At 41.3% G+C, this 18492-nt stretch overlaps 1 protein-coding gene across 1 annotated transcript in view; it reads right to left on the reverse strand.

Moving 5' to 3' along the window:
• The window catches only part of CABLES1 (Cdk5 and Abl enzyme substrate 1), a gene marked incomplete at both ends in the record, with an annotated part of 67039 nt that overhangs the window by 9376 nt on the left and 39171 nt on the right, over positions 1-18492 (reverse strand). Inside the window, 4 exons of the mRNA XM_079533959.1 lie at positions 2977-3080; positions 3996-4152; positions 5669-5768; positions 15133-15210. Of these exons, the coding sequence (XP_079390085.1) occupies positions 2977-3080; positions 3996-4152; positions 5669-5768; positions 15133-15210 (439 nt within the window). The remainder of the gene's footprint in view (positions 1-2976; positions 3081-3995; positions 4153-5668; positions 5769-15132; positions 15211-18492) is intronic.

An 18492-nucleotide genomic window follows, 5' to 3' on the forward strand; every position in this document is an offset into this window, starting at 1 on the left:
ACTGCAGCAGAGATTGTCAACTCTCCTACAAAGACAGTATAAAGGGAACTAATTTCTCTGGGGTAGACTAGAATTTACATGTGACTAATGCAATTAACAGAAGTGGTGGGGCTTGTGCTGGACATTTATTTAAACTGCCTTTTCTGATTTGTCCATCAGGCAGTGTTTAGGCATCACTTTTAGAAATGCAAGAGGGAAGTGTACAGCCTTTAAAGCCAGGAACTTCACTGCAAAAAATAAAAAAGACTGATCCAAAAGCACTTTTCCTTCCCCACAACTATCTTCAAAGAGGAAGCTCTGCTATTCCTGGGAACTAGCTGAGGACTTGCAGTGCTCTGCAAATTGGCACTAATTCTGCTGACCATAAGACCAATGCGAGTGATAATAACCTCAGGTTCCACAAAACTGGAGGGAGCAGCATGTCTCATAGGCTCAAGTGCTAACTGCACTTATTTCAGACTAAAAGCCAAGCAGGACCACACATTTTGTCTGTCTTACGCCTGGGGAAAAAGCCTGCAGTATTTACGCAAGCAGAATTCATGTAAATCTCAGTAGTGTTGTAGCAGAGGAGCAATCCCGGCCTGCAAGCAGATGGTGGGTTCTCAGGTGCCCTATCTGTGCATTCAGTGATTCTACAGCCAGCAGCACCATGCAAATCTGTTGCAGCGCAGCATCTAAAACACTGTTTGTTCATATCCTCATCACTCACCTTCCTCTGCTAATTGCTCTGACAACTACGAGGAGGGGGAAAACTCAACAGCTTGCAGCTGCCAAACATTAATGCTAAATGCTGGCCAAGAACTGAAACTTCAATTACAAACTGCAGCTCTCCGCACACAGTGCTGACACTGGAGCCACTCTCAGCTGCTCGAGTACTCGTGGGAGGCAGTAGCTGAAGCACTGTTCCACTTGGGCCCACAGGTTGCTTGGAGCTCTGTACAGCAGGATGACAATGCTGTGGTCATTTCACAGAATGTTTTTATATCTGGTAAAGAAAATGCCTTGAAATTACAGCCAGTTATGCTCCTATTCACACCAATGTGAACTGCAGGGAGTGGCAACACCAGCTGAGCCCAGAAAGCGTAAGATGGACACAATACAGACCAACTCAGTGCATACAACCAAAGCTGCCAAAGCCTGTTTAAACCTGCAGGCTTCCAGGACACTCCAGCATGACCTTTCCTCCCTTCTCTCAATGAAGGAAGCAACAGCCACTTGTGAAATCCCTCAGCCAAGCACTGAAGAACAAACACCCGCTCTTTGGTTCCTTGTCAAGCTCCTGTGTTGCATCACAGCAAAATCTTGGATCTTAGACAAGAGAGCTCTTGGCTCGTGCCAGCTATTCTCACCATCAAAAGAAACATAGCTCTTAATTTCCTTTTGTCTGTTCTTAGATCAGTGCCTTCCTTCAGAGAAGGAACAAACAATGACAATGTCATTAATAGTCATCCTTGAAGACCATTTTTCACCATGAATGTATTTAGTTATACCTCTCTCACAGGGGAAAGCCCCAGCTTACCGCAATACAAGCACAGTCACAGACCTCAAAATGTTGTGGTTTACCAGTGTATGTAAAAGGAGGGCACCCACACACTCAACCATGTCTGCCTCAAGACAAGCAGAGACAGCCTCAAAGACTTTGGGTGACCTAGAGGACTCAGACTGGCTTCCAGCCTTAAGAAGGTTGGAAACACAACCATGACTGCTAAACTGCGTTCGTTTTAGATGCCAGTTAACATTTTTCTGTTTGATGGAAGACTGCTCCCTGTCCATGACAATAACCATATTAAAATCTAACAAATATGTTCTCATCCAGATGCAGCTAACAAAAAGGATGACAGTTTGTGGGTTGCCGGCCAAACGTAAGTTGACAACCTTAAAACTGGCTGAAATCTGAGAACTGACTGAACTTCTCACTTGGATTTTAATCCAAAAGTACCCTCAGAGCTCAATGAAGCCTTTCTGTGCAATAGACAGAACAAGGAGATCTATGTGACGCATGTAAAAAACGTTTATGTTTGAGAAGGTGCACCTAGCAATACTATTATCAAGTAAAGACCAGTTAGGGGGCAGAAGGGATCCTGCAAAGACTGTATCTTTAAAAGCATCAGCAGTTTCTTTGTTCCAAGTGAGAATGTGAACAACGCTTCAGACTGCAACATTTCAAATCCTATCCTATTTGTATATTGGTAAGAGTAATAGTAAGTAACCACTGTTAGCAAGAAAGAAAAAAAAAGATAACTAGCTTTTCCCCACTGCCTAATTCTGCTTTGGATGTCTAATTCAGACAGATATGTGCTCACGTGCATCAACTGCACCACACCTTGCAACTTTACTGCCAAAATAGCATACCAAATTCTACCAAGTTGGTGCAACTGCAAAAAGGCTACAGAAGTCTCTCACCACAGAGAACACTGAGTTAGAGCAGAGATCAAGGAACAGTTATGAGCCTGCTGCATTACAGCTTTGGATATGGTGGAAAACATACATATTCTGCTGATAATTGCTGCATTGAAAGGAAGGACTATCCCATGATGAAGTAAATACCTGGGAAACATAGGCTATACAAGACACCGAGGTTCTATTCTGATGAGGGAATGATAAGCATCAAAATACAATGCAGTTTAAAGTCTTTGGAAAAATCCTAATGGGCATTCTGCTATTTTGTAATAGATGCCAGTCAGAGGAAGTATAAATTTTCCTCTGTGTGAGAGAGAATGAATGCTTTGTTCAACAAGCCTTTCATCTGAAACATTTATGAAATACAGCGGTAACAAAACCATTTACTGTTGTAATACCTCCACAAGTTTGTTTTTACATGTCCCGGTAAGTAACTGTCAGTTAGAACAAAGCATTTCAAACAGCCGTTATTAGTAGATTAAAAATAATAATAATCTTCTTAAAATGCAGCCAAATGCAACCTCAATGTTCTAAATACTGTTACCTATGTTACAGCCAGTTTTACATATCACTTACCATATATGAAGGAAATATTAAAACCCGCTTATGTTTGCCACATGGCCACTGGGGATCATCTAAAAGATTTGGGTCGTATTCAACATAGTCTCCCAGGTCACTGCCTATAAAACAACAGTAAAAATAACAAAGGGATTTATTACACCAAGAAATCTCTAGATGCAATGTTAGTGGCAAACTGTGGACTTGGTAATGCACAAAATGATCTTCATGTGGGATGTATGAAAGAGTAAAAAAGTTCTGTATATGTTATCAACTCTAAATACTTCAATAATGTGTAACACAACTTGCAAAGATACAGGAGACCGAAAGCTAATTAATTATCTGATAAATATGAACTTAGGGCTTAGAGAACTGCACAATTATTTTAAGCTCCGTAATGAAGCCACAGGCCAAAAGTCTGCAAAACAAATGTAGTCCCATGTACCCTGCCATGCTCAGGTGAGAGGAAAGTCAGGGGGGGAGTTTTGTTGAATTTTATTCCCAGCAACAAGTTCTCATCTGTTTATGGAGATGTTTTGATTTGTTTCATTTAACATGCTGAAGTATCTTAAGCATACAGTGCTTTGGCATACATTTTGTGCCTAATTTTGTAAACACAGCCCCTTCCAGTCTAATAAAGGTCAAAAGTATGATTTACACCTTCAGCTTATGACTATCGTGTTGCCATTGTGTATTTTCCACAGCAAACGAAGGTGATGAGCCTTTTGTGGAAGGAAGGCACCCAAGGAGGCATGCTGAGCAGGATCAGTGGCTGGCAGTATGACACAGAACCAGTGATTGTGTTTACTCAACTTTCCATGATCCAAAGCCAGCTTTGCTGAATAAAAGGGAACAAGCAAGGAGAAAGGCATTCTGAGCTTTATGTTACTTACTGCATGGGACTGTATCTTGCTTAATTTGAGCACAAAAGTGACTGGCAGAGACAAAGTGTCTCTCCACCAAAAATCCTTCACTATAATTAATTCTCTATTGCCAGAGTATGCAAATATATTAAAACAAGCTTCTTGGTAAGTTACCTGCATCGATGCTGCCCTGGGTGCTGTTAGCTCTTGCCAAAGAAAGGCTACGATGGCTTGCATTGCGAAACTGGGAGAAGGATGAGGTGGAGTCTATTGTGTTCCTCCGAGTTCCTAGAGCATTGGTTGGAAACAGGAACTGTGTATACGAAACAGTCTAAAAAGAAAGTCAGAACAGACAGACTTACTATCAGCTCAGCTGAGCAGGATCCCTTTTGTGCACTTCAGTTAGAAGCAAGGGAAGCTAAATTAGCAAAAGACTTTCTAGTTTAATAGTTAGGCACCGATGAATTAACACATCACCTACATGTGCTTCAGTGCAGTCAGTTTATCCATGCAAAAAAGCTTTTGCAAATGCATTAATTCTTCAACAAAACAAAACCACAAACACACACACACAAGCTCTAATAAACTGGATTTCCAAAATCCTACTCAAGGGTCAGATTTACAAATATGACTGTTTCTTCCACTCGGCCTTCTCTGTAGCAGACTTCAGCTACTTTTTTTTTTAAACTGAAATAGCATTCTTCTATGTGGGTCCCTCAGCACACATCAGCCAGAGGGAAATCACTTGAACACCTCTTAACTTAAGCACTTTCTCTGGTACTTTTGTCTTTTAGGATTTGGTCTGGTAAAGTATTACTGGTGTCATAAGTGAGCTACCAGCTTACAGCAATGGTTACAGACCATTCACTTCCTAGACTTCCAGCATAGACTCCATGTGAATGAATAACGTGCAATAAAATTAATTTTAAAGTGAACCAATTCCCTGCTTGCACTCTTGGCCAGTAACAGACCTTGCTTCTAGATTTAAAAAAAAAAAACAAACATTAAAAGGAAGGAAAAAATGAGTCTCAGACTCCAGACTAGTTTATGAGGAGGTCAGAACAGGTATCAAATAAAACATGTGAGCCTTAATTTATTTATAAGCAGACAGACTGTCCTCAAGAATTTACAGTCTGAGGTCTGGACTGTAACTTGGTTAGGTGAGCACATCATGTGCAGCAGCACTGACCTAGTGCCTTTAAATCCAGAAATGTCAGCAGGCTGGATAAACAAAACCATCAGAAGTAAATCAGGTTTTCAGAAAAAAAATTAAAAAATAAAAATTCATATACAATTAAAATTATCTTTCCTCTACAGATTTGTTTTAAATGGATCGATTTTCCCTAAAGATTCATTAATTACTTATTCTATTCTAATGAACACACACTAGGATTTTGACAAACTCATCCAGTTTACTCTAGTGTCGTCCTGCTCCTTCGGAGAAATGATTATGTTAAGTAAGATCTGTTTTATTAAATAAAATTGAAAGCAAACAGAATTACAGCTTACAGCTATCACCAGATATTATTTTCAAGCTCCTAACAACATACTCTGCACTGGTTTCTCCTGCGAGGCTAAGGGAACTCCGAGCGATTCAGTAACGCTCTACAGACTTAGACATTGCCAGAGGCAGATTTCATCAGCAAAGTCGTTAGCACTGACAGCTAGGGCACTGACACTTTCTGAATTTCTGCTGGTCTTATTTACAGTTTGTACATACTGTGCTTTATCTACTCTGTTATGCCGCACGTTGTAATTTATTTTTACATTTGTGCTTGTTGTTAGTTATGCCCTATTTCTTCCTTACTACACAAAATCTAACGAAGTAGGAACTGAAGCATCCCCACCTTCCCGTCTGCTCCGAGCTCCACACCTTCAAGACCAATGATCTCTTTCAGACACACTCCAGTAGAATGGCACTGGCGTCCACCATCCAACTTCATGTCCCTAGGGAACAGAAACCAGAGCAGAAACAGTTCTTAGTACACACCTCTCATTTACTTTTCACAATGCATTGCTGGAAGAAGGTACCATTAATTCAAATGTATTAACGCAAAGCACAGACCAGACAATTTCTACAGGCAAGACTGTGTTGCCTATAATATGTTACAGCAAAAGCCTACCTCGCTCCTAGTTGCACATCAGATTCTACTTACGCTGCAAAACCTTTCCTCATCACTGGGAACACTTGACACAGCACAGCACTGACAGGGAACTGCGAGTCCTGTCAGTTTCAGATGACATCCAATAGTCCAGACATGTATCATAATAGTCTGATGCTTCTAAAATACATGCCAAGTGACCCTACGCTGTAACACAGAGAAGTACAAAGAGCCCACAGTACAAAAAAGACAGGAAGCTGTTGGAGAGGGTCCAGAGAAGGGCCACTAGGATGATCAGGGGACTGGAGCACCTCCCCTGTGAGGACAGGCTAAGGGAGCTGGGCTTGTTCAGCCTGGAGAAAAGAAGGCTGCGGGGTGACCTCATTGTAGCCTTTCAATACCTAAAGGGAGCCTACAGAGGGGAGGGGAATCAACTCTTTGAAAGGGTTGATATATGTAGGACGAGGGGAAATGGTTTTAAGTTGAGGGAGGGGAGATTTGGATCGGACATCAGGGGGGAGTTCTTTACCCAGAGCGTGGTGAGGTACTGGAACAGGCTGCCCAGAGAGGTTGTGGATGCCCCGTCCTTGGAGGTGTTCAAGGCCAGGTTGGATGGGGCCGTGGGCAGCCTGGTTTAGCATTAAACATGGAGGTTGGTGGCCCTGCATGTGGCAGGGGGGTTGGAGATTCATGATCCTTGAGGTCCCTTCCAACCTGTGCTTAAAAACCACAGGGGGAAAGATGCTGACACTGAAGCTCGGAATAGGCTCTTCATCTGACTGCTGCCCTGGGTTCATTCCTGCATTTTCTTTGCATACCCTGCTTCCTTGTCTTCGCAAGTAGTCACTCTTTTTATTTCTCTAAAAACTGACAACCAGTGAGTTCCCAGTAAGTCACATATCTTGCTTCTATAAAAATCCAATGCACCTATTTGCTGGAAAACATACCTCTAAGGCAAAAGAAAACACTATATCCATGTTTTAATCCAAACCAAGCCCTGTTAACTCACTGCCTGAGCTTCAGTTCATGCATGTCATGTTATCATTTTGCTTCCTGATACCATATTACTGAGAGGCTGCACAAATAATGTTGTAAAAATAACCTTTTGTCAGAGGCATCAGATTAGCCTCTCTGTTCTTGGGCAGAACATGCTTAAAGGAACTACATCTTCTAGAAACACATGCTAAACAGCAATAGGTCTTATCTATGAAACAAACACACAATTTGAGGAAGTCCCCAGAACAACAAAACAAAAATCTGGATTATCTTTAGTAATATCAGAATAGCTTAGGTTCCTTCCACAAAGATAATGAGGAAGAAATAATGCTGTTATAACTTTCAAAGCAAGTCACAGAGAAAACTCTCCATGCAATTAACAGAGAAGGCTTGATAGCTTTGTTAATGTACCCAACAAAAATCTGGAATCGTTTAAGGAGTCAGCAGAGCAGCTTTTCAAAACCAGAGAGGCTCTGGGGACTTAAATGAAGTCAGTTCTCTGGGAGCAGAGATCAGGGTCAGCTGCAAGTGTGAGAATGCAGAGGAATTACTCCTGGACATTAGCATGAGATCAATGAAGATTAGTGTCTCAACTTTTCATATCTTTCTGACGTTTCTAAAAGAAGCCTCTACTTTCAGGACCAGTGTTGCAATAAGCAACACTGCAGTAATTCTCCCTCATCCTAAGTGTTTTGCAAGGGCTTGTAAGAGTCTTCTCTTCCTTTACATGCTCTTTATTTTTATGTAGCATAAGATTGCTTATGTTGAAATTGTTACTCTTTGCAGAGATACTTGTCCATAAACCTGAGAATTCAACTCATTCTCTTGAGGAAAATCAGTGCAAAATAGCACAGTTTCTTACCACTGTACAAATGGAAAGGATCATCCCAACTTATGCTCCTACTCATAGAAGATCCTGGCAAATACTTGATATGAGATTCCTAGGTGACTTCAGTTAATCTTTTTTGAGTTCCCGATTACTAAGATTAACAATAAGCTAATGAAGTTCCTACTGGGAGAGCCATCACCTTTCTTCTCACTCCTACTACAGAAAACTTCACGAATGCCTCAGCAAAGCTCAAACTGGATACCTATGACTCTGCCAGCTAAATAAAATAATAATAAAAAAAAACCTTTCTGGAATCTAAATTAAAGCAGGTTATTGATATTTTGGTGGGTAAAAGCAAGCTAACGTCCCAAGAGTGCTGTAGGAGCTTCCCCACCCAGGCGCTGAAGTCCTGATGAAGTCCCTGGCCCAGCACAGCCTCTTCCTCACCAAGCCTTCCAAATCTCAAAAGAAACTAGGAAAGCAGGAGATGTCTCAACTTTGCTTGCTGCAAAACAGGTGACCCATGCCTAGGAAATGAGTAGGATGGTTGTTTTGGGATCACCAATATGTAAGCGCAGCAAACCACCAACACCAAGATCTTTGGGACAGGGGCCCCTTCCATGGCGCCATGGGCAACAGCCCCCACACAGGGGAGAGCACAGAGAATCAGCACTTCAAAAAAAAAAACAAAAAAACCCAGTAAGCTTTCTTTATGTTTAAGATATTTAGATTATCACTGGCACTGAGGAACTGCAAAAACCAATGTGCAGTAGTAAGAGCTGTTTGCAAAATGCAGAGTAGGAAAGACAGTCCTTGCCAAATAGGCTTTTAAGTGAAGAAAACTTCCTTCCTTCTTTTCCTCATTTTCAGTTTTCCTGTGGTTTGTTTTCCAAAAGTGCTTTTTCACAAAATTTTCCAGGGATCCAAGTAGATATTGTGAAGTTAAAATAAATAACAGGAACCCAGTGACTACCTTCACTTTATTTGAGCAGGGAAAATGAAAAGAAATCACAAGACCAGCCCAGTTTTTGACAGCATTCGGGGAGTTATCCTGATTTACGTAAATAACGGCGTTCTATATGTGCGCACCATTTCCAGAAAGTGAGCTGGTGAGCAGTGTTAGAAACTACACTCAAAACAAAGCACATTGCTGCAGTTATCCCAGATAGAAGGAAAAAAAAGAAAAGCAATTTCTCCACCTCAAAGATTCTCCAGGAACAGAACCTGTGAGCCCATATTTACTGTGGGATAGTAAAAAGTCTTATTGAACAGGCAAGTAAGAATCAAAACAGGAATTCTTAGCCTTTGTGTTTTATTAGTCAGGCAAGGATTAACAGAATACAAAATTAGACAGTATTACTTTTGGAAGTATAATATTTCTTTAATGAATCAAACTTCTGATTTGATGTGATCTATAAAGCTCCAGGCAGGAGTCCTGCTGGGCACTTGCTCTTTAAATGACAGCAACAGTTGAACACTTTAATCTGTGAATAATTCAGGAGCCTATTAAATATTAAATAGATTTATAGATGCATGAAAAAGCCTTCTACCTATTGCAAAGGGAATCTGATAATTGTTACTTAGAGATGTAAGCCTTTTGTGTTTATATTTTATGCTCAGTGATTCCTGACTGCTCAGATTCATTCCATAAGGAAGGGCAGTTCACAAGATGTTAGTAAAAAATACTGCTCTCATCCTTCACTGTAAATAATTTCTACTTATTGTCTCTGTTTACACGGATGAAGACAATGACAACTTTGGAAAAGATGTGCTGCCAGCCAGCCCAAAAGCATAGTTTCCACTAACTGGGATTGACAGGTTTAAAGGGTTGAGAGCTTTTAGATCCTAACTGCCATTAGTGTTGCTAGAACGACATCTCAAGATGCCATATATAGGGAAAGGAGGTGGAGAAAGTCATGGAATGACTGCTCTAATGGGCCAGCATCCTTTTCTCTCTTCAGACATATTCAGGTGTCAGATCTTTGTCTTGATATTCTGCCCAACATGGAGTAAAAGTTCAAAACTTAAACCTTAAGCTTTTGGGATTCGTTTCTTATTTTCAATCTGAGAAAACGGGGAACCTCATAAAAACGAGCAATGGTAGCTCTGTAAAATTCACCTATGCAATTAATTTTAAAATGTCATGTGCTGGAGGCAGGGGGGAAGAAATTTTCTTTGTCTTTCTGTAATGCTAATATGTACTTGGTTTTGGTTTCATTCAGCTGGGTAGAAGCAAGGAAAAAAAACTGCCTCTCATACAAAAACTGGCAAGGAACTTAGTAATAAGCTTATAGGATGTAAGAAAGTATGCTGCTTTGCTATGAGCTTATGTCTGCTATACTGATGGCAATTTAGAAGCTCTCATTTCTCCAGTAAATGTTTCTGTTTGCTACAATCACAGCAATGGTTTCTGGCTGATCTGCCAAAGCAACTGACTGCAGGAGTGCAGTCTGAGGCAAACTCATCTAAAATGGGTTTTTTCGCCTCATTTTGCATACAACTTTCTTATGCAGTTAGAACACTGAAGAAAGACAAAGATATTGGAATTTAGATAATGAAACCCTTTGGAATGGAATGCCAGGCCTATGGGCTCATTGGTCACTGTGGCCACATGTGACTTGGGATGACTGTGTTGAAAACTTCTTGCTTTCAGCATCACTGAACTCATCAGCGATCCTGCCAGGCCTCCCAGAGACAAAGTAAAATTCAACAGTGATCTATCTTTAGAAACTAGATGAAACTCGTCTGCAGCATTTCTGAGAACAATACATCCTTTTTATCTAACAACTTAATGTTTTACTTCAGAAAAATGATCAATTTTCTGTGCTTCAATCCATTTGATTACTCACACTGTATTATTTTCTTTAACTGGAGGCAGGCTTAGTCAGATAAACTCCTATACTGCTACCAGAGAGCAATATTCAGCAGCTATACTTACAGCAGGGTAACTTTCTAACCCCTTAATGAATTCAGTGCCACAGAGAATAAACATGAGGTGAACTGGCTGTTTTTATAAGGACACTATCTAATGCTCTGGATTTTTCTGTACATTAGCTCATCACCTCTGGTCCCAATGACAGGCAGTCATTTTGACCCCAGCTGATAGCTGGATGCAAAGTCAGCTGAATCTGCATGACATTGCCAGCTCCACTCCTCCCTCCACTCCTCCCCCAGCTCCTTCACATTCATCTTCTGGACAGACCTTTAGAGAAACCTGGAAGCTCTTAAAAGGCTATTGTAACATCACAAACTAAAATACTACAATAGTTATGATTTCAATGTGTGAATGAAAATGAATGCTTAGTTTTTGCCACTAACAAAAACAAGCCTAAAAAGCCCCTTTTCAAAACATGTTTTTAAACTGTGAGCTATAAGGAGGTGTGCCAAAGGAAAAACAATTTAAAGCAACAGAACTATAAAATCAACTAACTGCTACATTTTTTCCTGGGGGGAAAAATATGATACCTTTTTAATTCTCTGTAACATTGCTAATAATAACACACATAACCTTACCACCCCCCTTTTTGAAAGTGCTCAGGCAATTTAAAATATTTAAAATGAATGAGAACTGGACTGCTGGACAGAGAACTTTGCATTGAGTGGGTGCTGGAAGAGGAAGCACCAGAGTTCAATCCACTTGCTCTGAGCTGCCACTGCAACCACTCACCACCGACAAAGGAGGTGCGCACCACAGCAGCTCAGGAGTGGCACAAGGCACACCTCTGATAACTGTCATTAATTCCCTTTTCTGCCAGCCTGCAGAAGTATCCAGGAACTGATTCTCTTCTCCCTCTAGGGAGAATAAAGGGGATGTTGAGCTAGAACTCCAGTTCCAATACTCATTGCAAAGCAGTTCTTCCATCATTTTCAGTGTTGCATTTAATTAAGAAAAGGAACATGAAGTATTAATATAACATTACATACAATTCTCTAAATTTCTAAGTACTATTTCTAAGTACTCCACACATCCCAGTGTGGTAACAGTACATGTTTCCCAGGTAAGCAGAAAAATCTGCTCAACAGAAAAAGTCCAGATTATGAATAATACTCTTAGCCATGAAGATCTTGAGTACATTGAAACATAGCAACTGCACATGCAAATCTGCAGTACTACTGGCAGTCCTTCAACTGCCTTACCACTTACCTGTGCACCAAACAATGACCTTGTATTTCATAAAAACATAATCAAAGCCAAGCATTCAACCAGTATTACTGGTGCTGCTATTAATGCAGGCTTCTGCAGACTGGTCGCTAACCATAAAGAGTTTGTGTGTCTGCTAATTCAGTAAGACAATACTGCTGTAACAGTGCAGTCATTCTGGGGCAGCTCTCCCATCACGGCTCTTATCTACCATTAAGCAGTCCACAGGGTCTGCCAACTTAGGGCTGTAACACTGTAGGTCTTTGGGGGCAAGGGAGGGCAGCAGGCAAGACTTCTGCTTCTTTCAGTTGCTGACAGGCTCTGTAATGTGGCTATGACTGCTCTTGCAGCCACTCTGGCAGACTAAATGGGAGTTAAGCTTATTACTCGACTCTTGATCATTCAGACAGGTGAAGCTGTGCCTGCCATCACACCACCCACAAAGATGTGGGCAGCCTTACAGTAAGCAGACCTGAAGAGGAGACATTATTGAACAGATCTGCGTAAGTATTTATCTCTCAATGATTTCAGCAGCAAGAATGCATCTCAAAACCTTGATGGATCTTTAATTCTCACTTTCCTCTTGCACAAAACCACTATAAGCTAGAGCATTAGTTTTCCACCAAAGCAGAGACAAAACTGAGGGCACAAAATTCTAGTGACTGCTACTGTTCATGACTTCTTTCTCTCCAAAGTACCACTTTTTGGTTTACACTTGCCTCTCTTCAACAAAAGAGAAAAATAAAGCAAATAATTTCCCTGGCAAATGGTGTCCTCCCCTATCAGCCCCAGCATGTGCAACCCAACATGCCTTCTGAAACAGCAGGTAGCAAAATCTGCCATCCATCACTGGCAACCCCTGCTATGCTCTACAGTGCACTTCCTTCCAGAATCCTGCTGGAAGCCACACTCCAGTGAACCTGCTGCTGCCTGGCTGGCTGCAGGGGAGGAGGATCTGAGAGAGATATTCCAAGGAAGAACTCAAATTTAGTCCTCTCATGTTTCTCCCCAAACACTCATTTGTATTTTCACAACCATTTAAGGACAAAGCTTGCAGAGAGCTCTTGCCATTGTAGAATATGGTGGATAAGGTCTATAGCATTCCTGCAGATGGCTGCTAAGGGGTCACAAAGTCCTATCCATCCTGGCCAAGAGCACAGAATTTAGCTATGTTGGCAAGAATTGCCTTTCAGGCAGCTTTTAAAATTGATCTGTTAGTGCAGTTCAGCTGCCAGCCTTGATACAGAGGATCTCTTCTGTGCTGCCTACCAAAGTAGTGGGGGCTGGCAGTCTCCCCAAATACAGCTGTGCCAGGAGGTCTCCTCGCAGGCCACAGAGCCTACAAGTTGGAGCAGAGGTGGAGAAGCAGCAGCCACTCTGCCATATACTCCTGCCACATGGAACAGTCTCTCCTGTATGAACATCCAACCTGCTCTCCTGCTTCCAAGGGTCACTGTTTTAATAGCAGAGATGTCCAAAATTCCCTGGAATTATTTGCTTCTTCTCCTCAGCTAGTCAAGGAAGTTCACATAAAATAAGCCAGTCAGGATAGATGCATCAGCAATCCAGAGAGAAAGCAAAGCTAAAGGATGCTGTCACTACAAAAGGATACCAGTGTCCCGCTCCTACCACACATCCAAAATGTGTGTAGTAGTAAGCAACTACTGTGCAGCCTGAACAGAGTGGCTACAGTTTATGACATAGTGCCTCATCTGTTCATAGCACCAGCTGTTCCTGGAAGGAGGTGCCACTTAATTGTTTCTCTCTTCCTCTAATGCTCTGGAAGAAAGTCAGGAAAGTCAGAGAGCTTTTTTTTTTTTTTCTTCATCTTAGCTTTTTAACAAGGGGTATGGGGCTGGATTGCTGTGTACTGGCACTTTTTACCTTCTCATCCCAATCCCTTCTTGTTGTGCAAGCATGGTACAAGACATTACATGTTGAAATAATATTTAGGCTTGCAGCTGGATCCATTATGAGTGTAATTTTGAAGATATAACCACTCATCATCATTTCAAAATATATTCACTTTTCAATAAAGAGGCAATTTCTAGAGGGCAATGACCATAAATGAATGACAGTGCACCAAAGAAGAATGAACAAAGCTGCCAATCTGTCAAGAATTTCCCTTATGTGTCATCCCTGCTTAATTAAGGGAAAAACTTTCCTGTAAGACACAGGAAAGCAAGTCAACTTTCCTACAAAGGTACTTCCGTTCCTTTTTGCATTAGAAATAATCTCCCCCTTCTTTTGAATTACTGATGCATGAGTAGATGTTGCAAATAGCTCTCTAGAATTAAAAGGTGACTGAAAAATGTGAGCCAAGTTCATTTTCTATGAGCTGGATGAACTTGATGCAAAGTGATTTATGGGTCTTTCAAACCCACCTCACTGTATCAGCCAAATATTTCCCCCAGACTTGCTGGGGTCTGCAGGCACTGAGCCAACACTAACTGCTGACAACTCTCAGCTCTCTGGGGAGTGGCCAGGCCTTAACCCTCTGACCCAGAGGCACAGAGCTGCAGCCCTGTGCTGCCCTTCTGCAGTCGTGCCCCAGAGCCTTTGAGATGACACTTCCCCTTGATTCCAGTTTCATTGCAAGAACAAAAAAGCTTTAGAGAACAGCTTCAATCCAAACAATCTTATCTATCAGAGGTTTCAGCCCTTCCAGGGATGTAAGGAAGTTCCATGGAAGTTGCTTGCAGCTCCTAAGGACTTGTGTAGCACTGTTGCCAAAACAAAGCCAGCATTGCTACAACTGTCTTTTTACTAGCTGAATAATCTGACCAATTACTACAGTGCAATTAAAAGCTATTATGTTCAGACTCGGTTATTTCCCAGTAGTACTAGAAATCTAGATAGAGTAGCACCATATTATGGGGAAGAATCAGAAAGCTAGGACTGCTTATAAAATCAAAGTTGTTCTGTCTGCAGTACTTATTTGGTCGAAGATGAGTGAAGTCAGAAGAAATAATAAAGGCTGCAGATATTTCAGGAACATAAAATTGAGACAGGGTTGTTTTCTCTAGTTTAATAGACAAAGATACTACAGCAAGTATAAATCAAGTGGAAGTGAGAATTGCAATTTTAACCTAGTAATGTCCCACAGTGCAAACATTTTTAAATGCATTTATCTTTTCTCAGAGCAGATATTTAAAAGCATTAGCTTCTGACATTCTGTTATCTGTACTCAGATCTACATGCAGGCCCAGAAAGACTACATAGTACATGTATAAATATACATACCCGACTTGGGTACAGTCTCGATATGGCAGCACTGAAAATATGCTACAGAAGGATCTTCTGCTGCTGATAAGGACTATTCTAAAATATAAAAGAAAATAAAAGAAATCAAAGACTAAAATTTAAAAATCCCACCACAATAAGCAAAGCAACAGATGTTATCGTTGAGGAATTCATAATCACAAAACTTCCATCACCAACAATTTTTCCCTCCTCTTTTTTATCTCATGGTAAGGTATCGTGTAACTGACTCATTGCAGAAATGCTGAAGTGCGTGCCTTATGCTGCAAACGAGCAGTGGAGTCCCATCCCCAATGCAGGCTTTCTAAGAACAACACATTGAACACATCTTAATCAGAATCCAGAACAGATGCTTTTCTAAAAGTCCTAGTGAAAGAGAGTCCACCAGAAGAGCCAAGGAGCTGTTCTGATGATTCATCAACTCACCTGAAACAAATCTAACAAATCCAACAGCACCAGCAATCACCTGGGATACACACAACTCAGTGGCTGACTTAGGACTCAGCATTTATTGGACAAAAAATAAATCCAACTACTAGTGACACCCTTCCTCTGCTAAACTTGAGATTTTCAGCTCTCTGTTCTTGAAATAGAATTTATGGATGAAGTCAAATTCTACTGCTATGGTAAGCTTTCTACTGTTTCTCTCTGAGTATTCTCTTGCCCTTCCCTATCATCCTTCTTGGCCTCTGGGCATTATGACTGGATTTGGCGACTGCACAGACAGCAGTGTCATCGAAGCGTCATCTAAGTTTCACTCTTACCTTTAAGATTAGTGCCTAGCCCTCAAGACTCACCTGCCTTGTACAAAGTAATCCCATCAGCCCTCTTGGTTATGACACTGCACTAACACTCAGGTGTGACTGATCACATCACCCCTTGCCTCTTTCTGCTCTAGCACCACGTCTATCTCAATAACTCACTGTCAGGACTGGATCCTCTTCCTGTAAACATGGCATGCCTTCATTCACTACAGGCAGGTAGCTCAACATTTAGCTATGTGAAAGTGTAATTTATATGCCTGCACAGAGCTTATCTTGGAATCCAGGGCACTCTTACAGCAAGTACTTTGTGCTTTTAACCAGTTTCCAAGTCTGTGCAACGTCTGCAAAGCCACCATGTGGCATTAAATCAAATACCTTACAGCAACCTACCTGTTTTACATCTACACTATTTAGCCATCAACTTCTGACATATCATCAAAGAAACATCAGAATTACCTTGAGGTCAAGACTCAATTTTCATAAAACTACACTGACTGCCAAAAGCTAAATAATTAAGGTTTAGGGAGGTAAAGCTGAGCAAGAAGTCAAAAGAAATTCGACTGAGATATAAGATATACAATATAAATAAATAAATAAATATTTATAAACATACCATCTTTCCTCATTAGCTTCAGGACACCAACTGTTGTACAATTGCACAACATATGCTGAAAAGACCCTTTCCCCCCCTAAAACTAGCCCGCAGACTACCGCTTCTCAAAGTCCTCTTAGACACAGCGATGGCAATTTCTACACTTCTAATCTTGTTAGTGTTACAATTTACCTACCTTTCGCCTTCCCGAAAGTTTCCACTTGTGGCTCAAAGCGCTAGAACTTATTGATGGTTGGTTGTCAGGGCTGTTTCACTTCCTTCTTTTGATTTTCTCTGTGTGTCTATCATCGGTCTGCGTGAGGTGAGGGTTTCACCCAAATTTTTCATCTTTGTCCTATACTGATCAAAGCTGGATGATGAACCCTAGCAAGCTACTTTGTTCTTTACTGTATGAAAATCACCTTACACACCTCTAAGCCTTGTACCCCTTACACTGTTTTTAAAGTACCGTTTTCTTACGGAATCACTTTAGTCAGAGTTCTTGGAAAAGGCTCTGGCTCCCCAGAGAGATGCTGCGTGCAAGTGTCAGCTCTTTGGAAGAATGCAGAATGATCCATCTTCCCTCTCCTGGTCCATTCTATTACACAAATCCTATTTTCTTCTTTAAAAGTGTATTTAAAAGCAAAGTGGTATTTACCCTTTAACACAGAGGGTCTCTAATAATGAACATATAAACAGCATCAGGAAACCCTCCTGCAGCAGATGCAGTATGATCTGAATTCCATAATAGCCCTCACTTAAGGTAACTATTTCATATCAAATAAGACAGACTTGTGGTGCTGCAGTAAGTTGTAAGCAAAGGGAATCATTTTTCGCATTTGAGAAAGACAGGCCACAAGCAAGAAAAGCCCCCCAAACTGGCATACGATTAATTTTGTGCTTGCCACTGCTTATTGCTGAATGGCTGCTACCCACAACAGCTTGCTTGTTCACTGAAAGCCTTGTTTGCTGATGTATGAAACTTGGCACAGATCTCGAGGTTGACATCAGAAAGCATCTTTGAATTCAGAAAACCACAGTACCCAGCAGGCATATTTCCCCCATTCCCTGTGGCTGCTCCTGGAACACAGCACTCCCACTAATGTCCCATAACTCTCTTAAAGAAAAATAAACGGGTGCCTTTTATGCCTTCACAGTTGGCATTGTGGACAACAATGGGAATCTACCCATCTACATCTACCCAGAGAGAGCTTGATGTGCACCAGGAAAGAATCAGATCAGAAAGGAAACAAAAAGCATCAGCAGAGCCCCTGGGCTGTATTTTTTTTATTTTCCTCCAGATTTCTTTCCCTTGGGAACCAAACACATTCCATGAAACAGGGGACCCTCACTATATAAAGACCGTCCAGGCAGAGTGGAAGAAGAGTGCACGGTCTCTCCTCCACAGCCAGATTACCAGACCTCCCCCTGCATCGCTCTCAGAGGAGGCTACTGCCAATCAGCTTCAGGAGTTGGCCTGGAAGAGAATCAGGGAGGCGGCAGACAGAAGCTGATGGCAGAGGCATGAAACATCATTTGATTTAGAGACTTCATAATGTGCAGAAACAAAAAAGTTCTGAGGGTGGGACCACAAAGTCCAGAACCTTCTTAGAAAGTATGCTTTGGAGGAGGTGTGATGGAAGCTGGCTGCTCTTCAAGAAAATCAGATTACTGTTTATGAGAGAAGACCACTTTTCTGGATCTCAGCTCTTCATCTGTGCCTATGATGGTGTACAGCTCCAAACGAGCTCTCTCAGATATCAGAAGCACTTGGAGTCAGAGTGGGTTTATGTGCCTTAACTGCCACTGTGCCACATAGACATGTTTAAAATTATTTCATGCAAAAAAGTTCACTTTTTATTTCCCACATTTTACCAAGAAGTTGTACTAATTACTATGGTTCAAAGAAACCACTATGTTGCAAGAGAGCTCTGACAACGTCCAACTGTCTGAGGCTCTAAAAGCTAATCTTCCAATTTCTTTAAT

The sequence above is a fragment of the Tetrao urogallus genome (assembly GCF_951394365.1).
Source record: "Tetrao urogallus genome assembly, chromosome: 3".
Lineage (NCBI taxonomy): Eukaryota > Metazoa > Chordata > Aves > Galliformes > Phasianidae > Tetrao > Tetrao urogallus.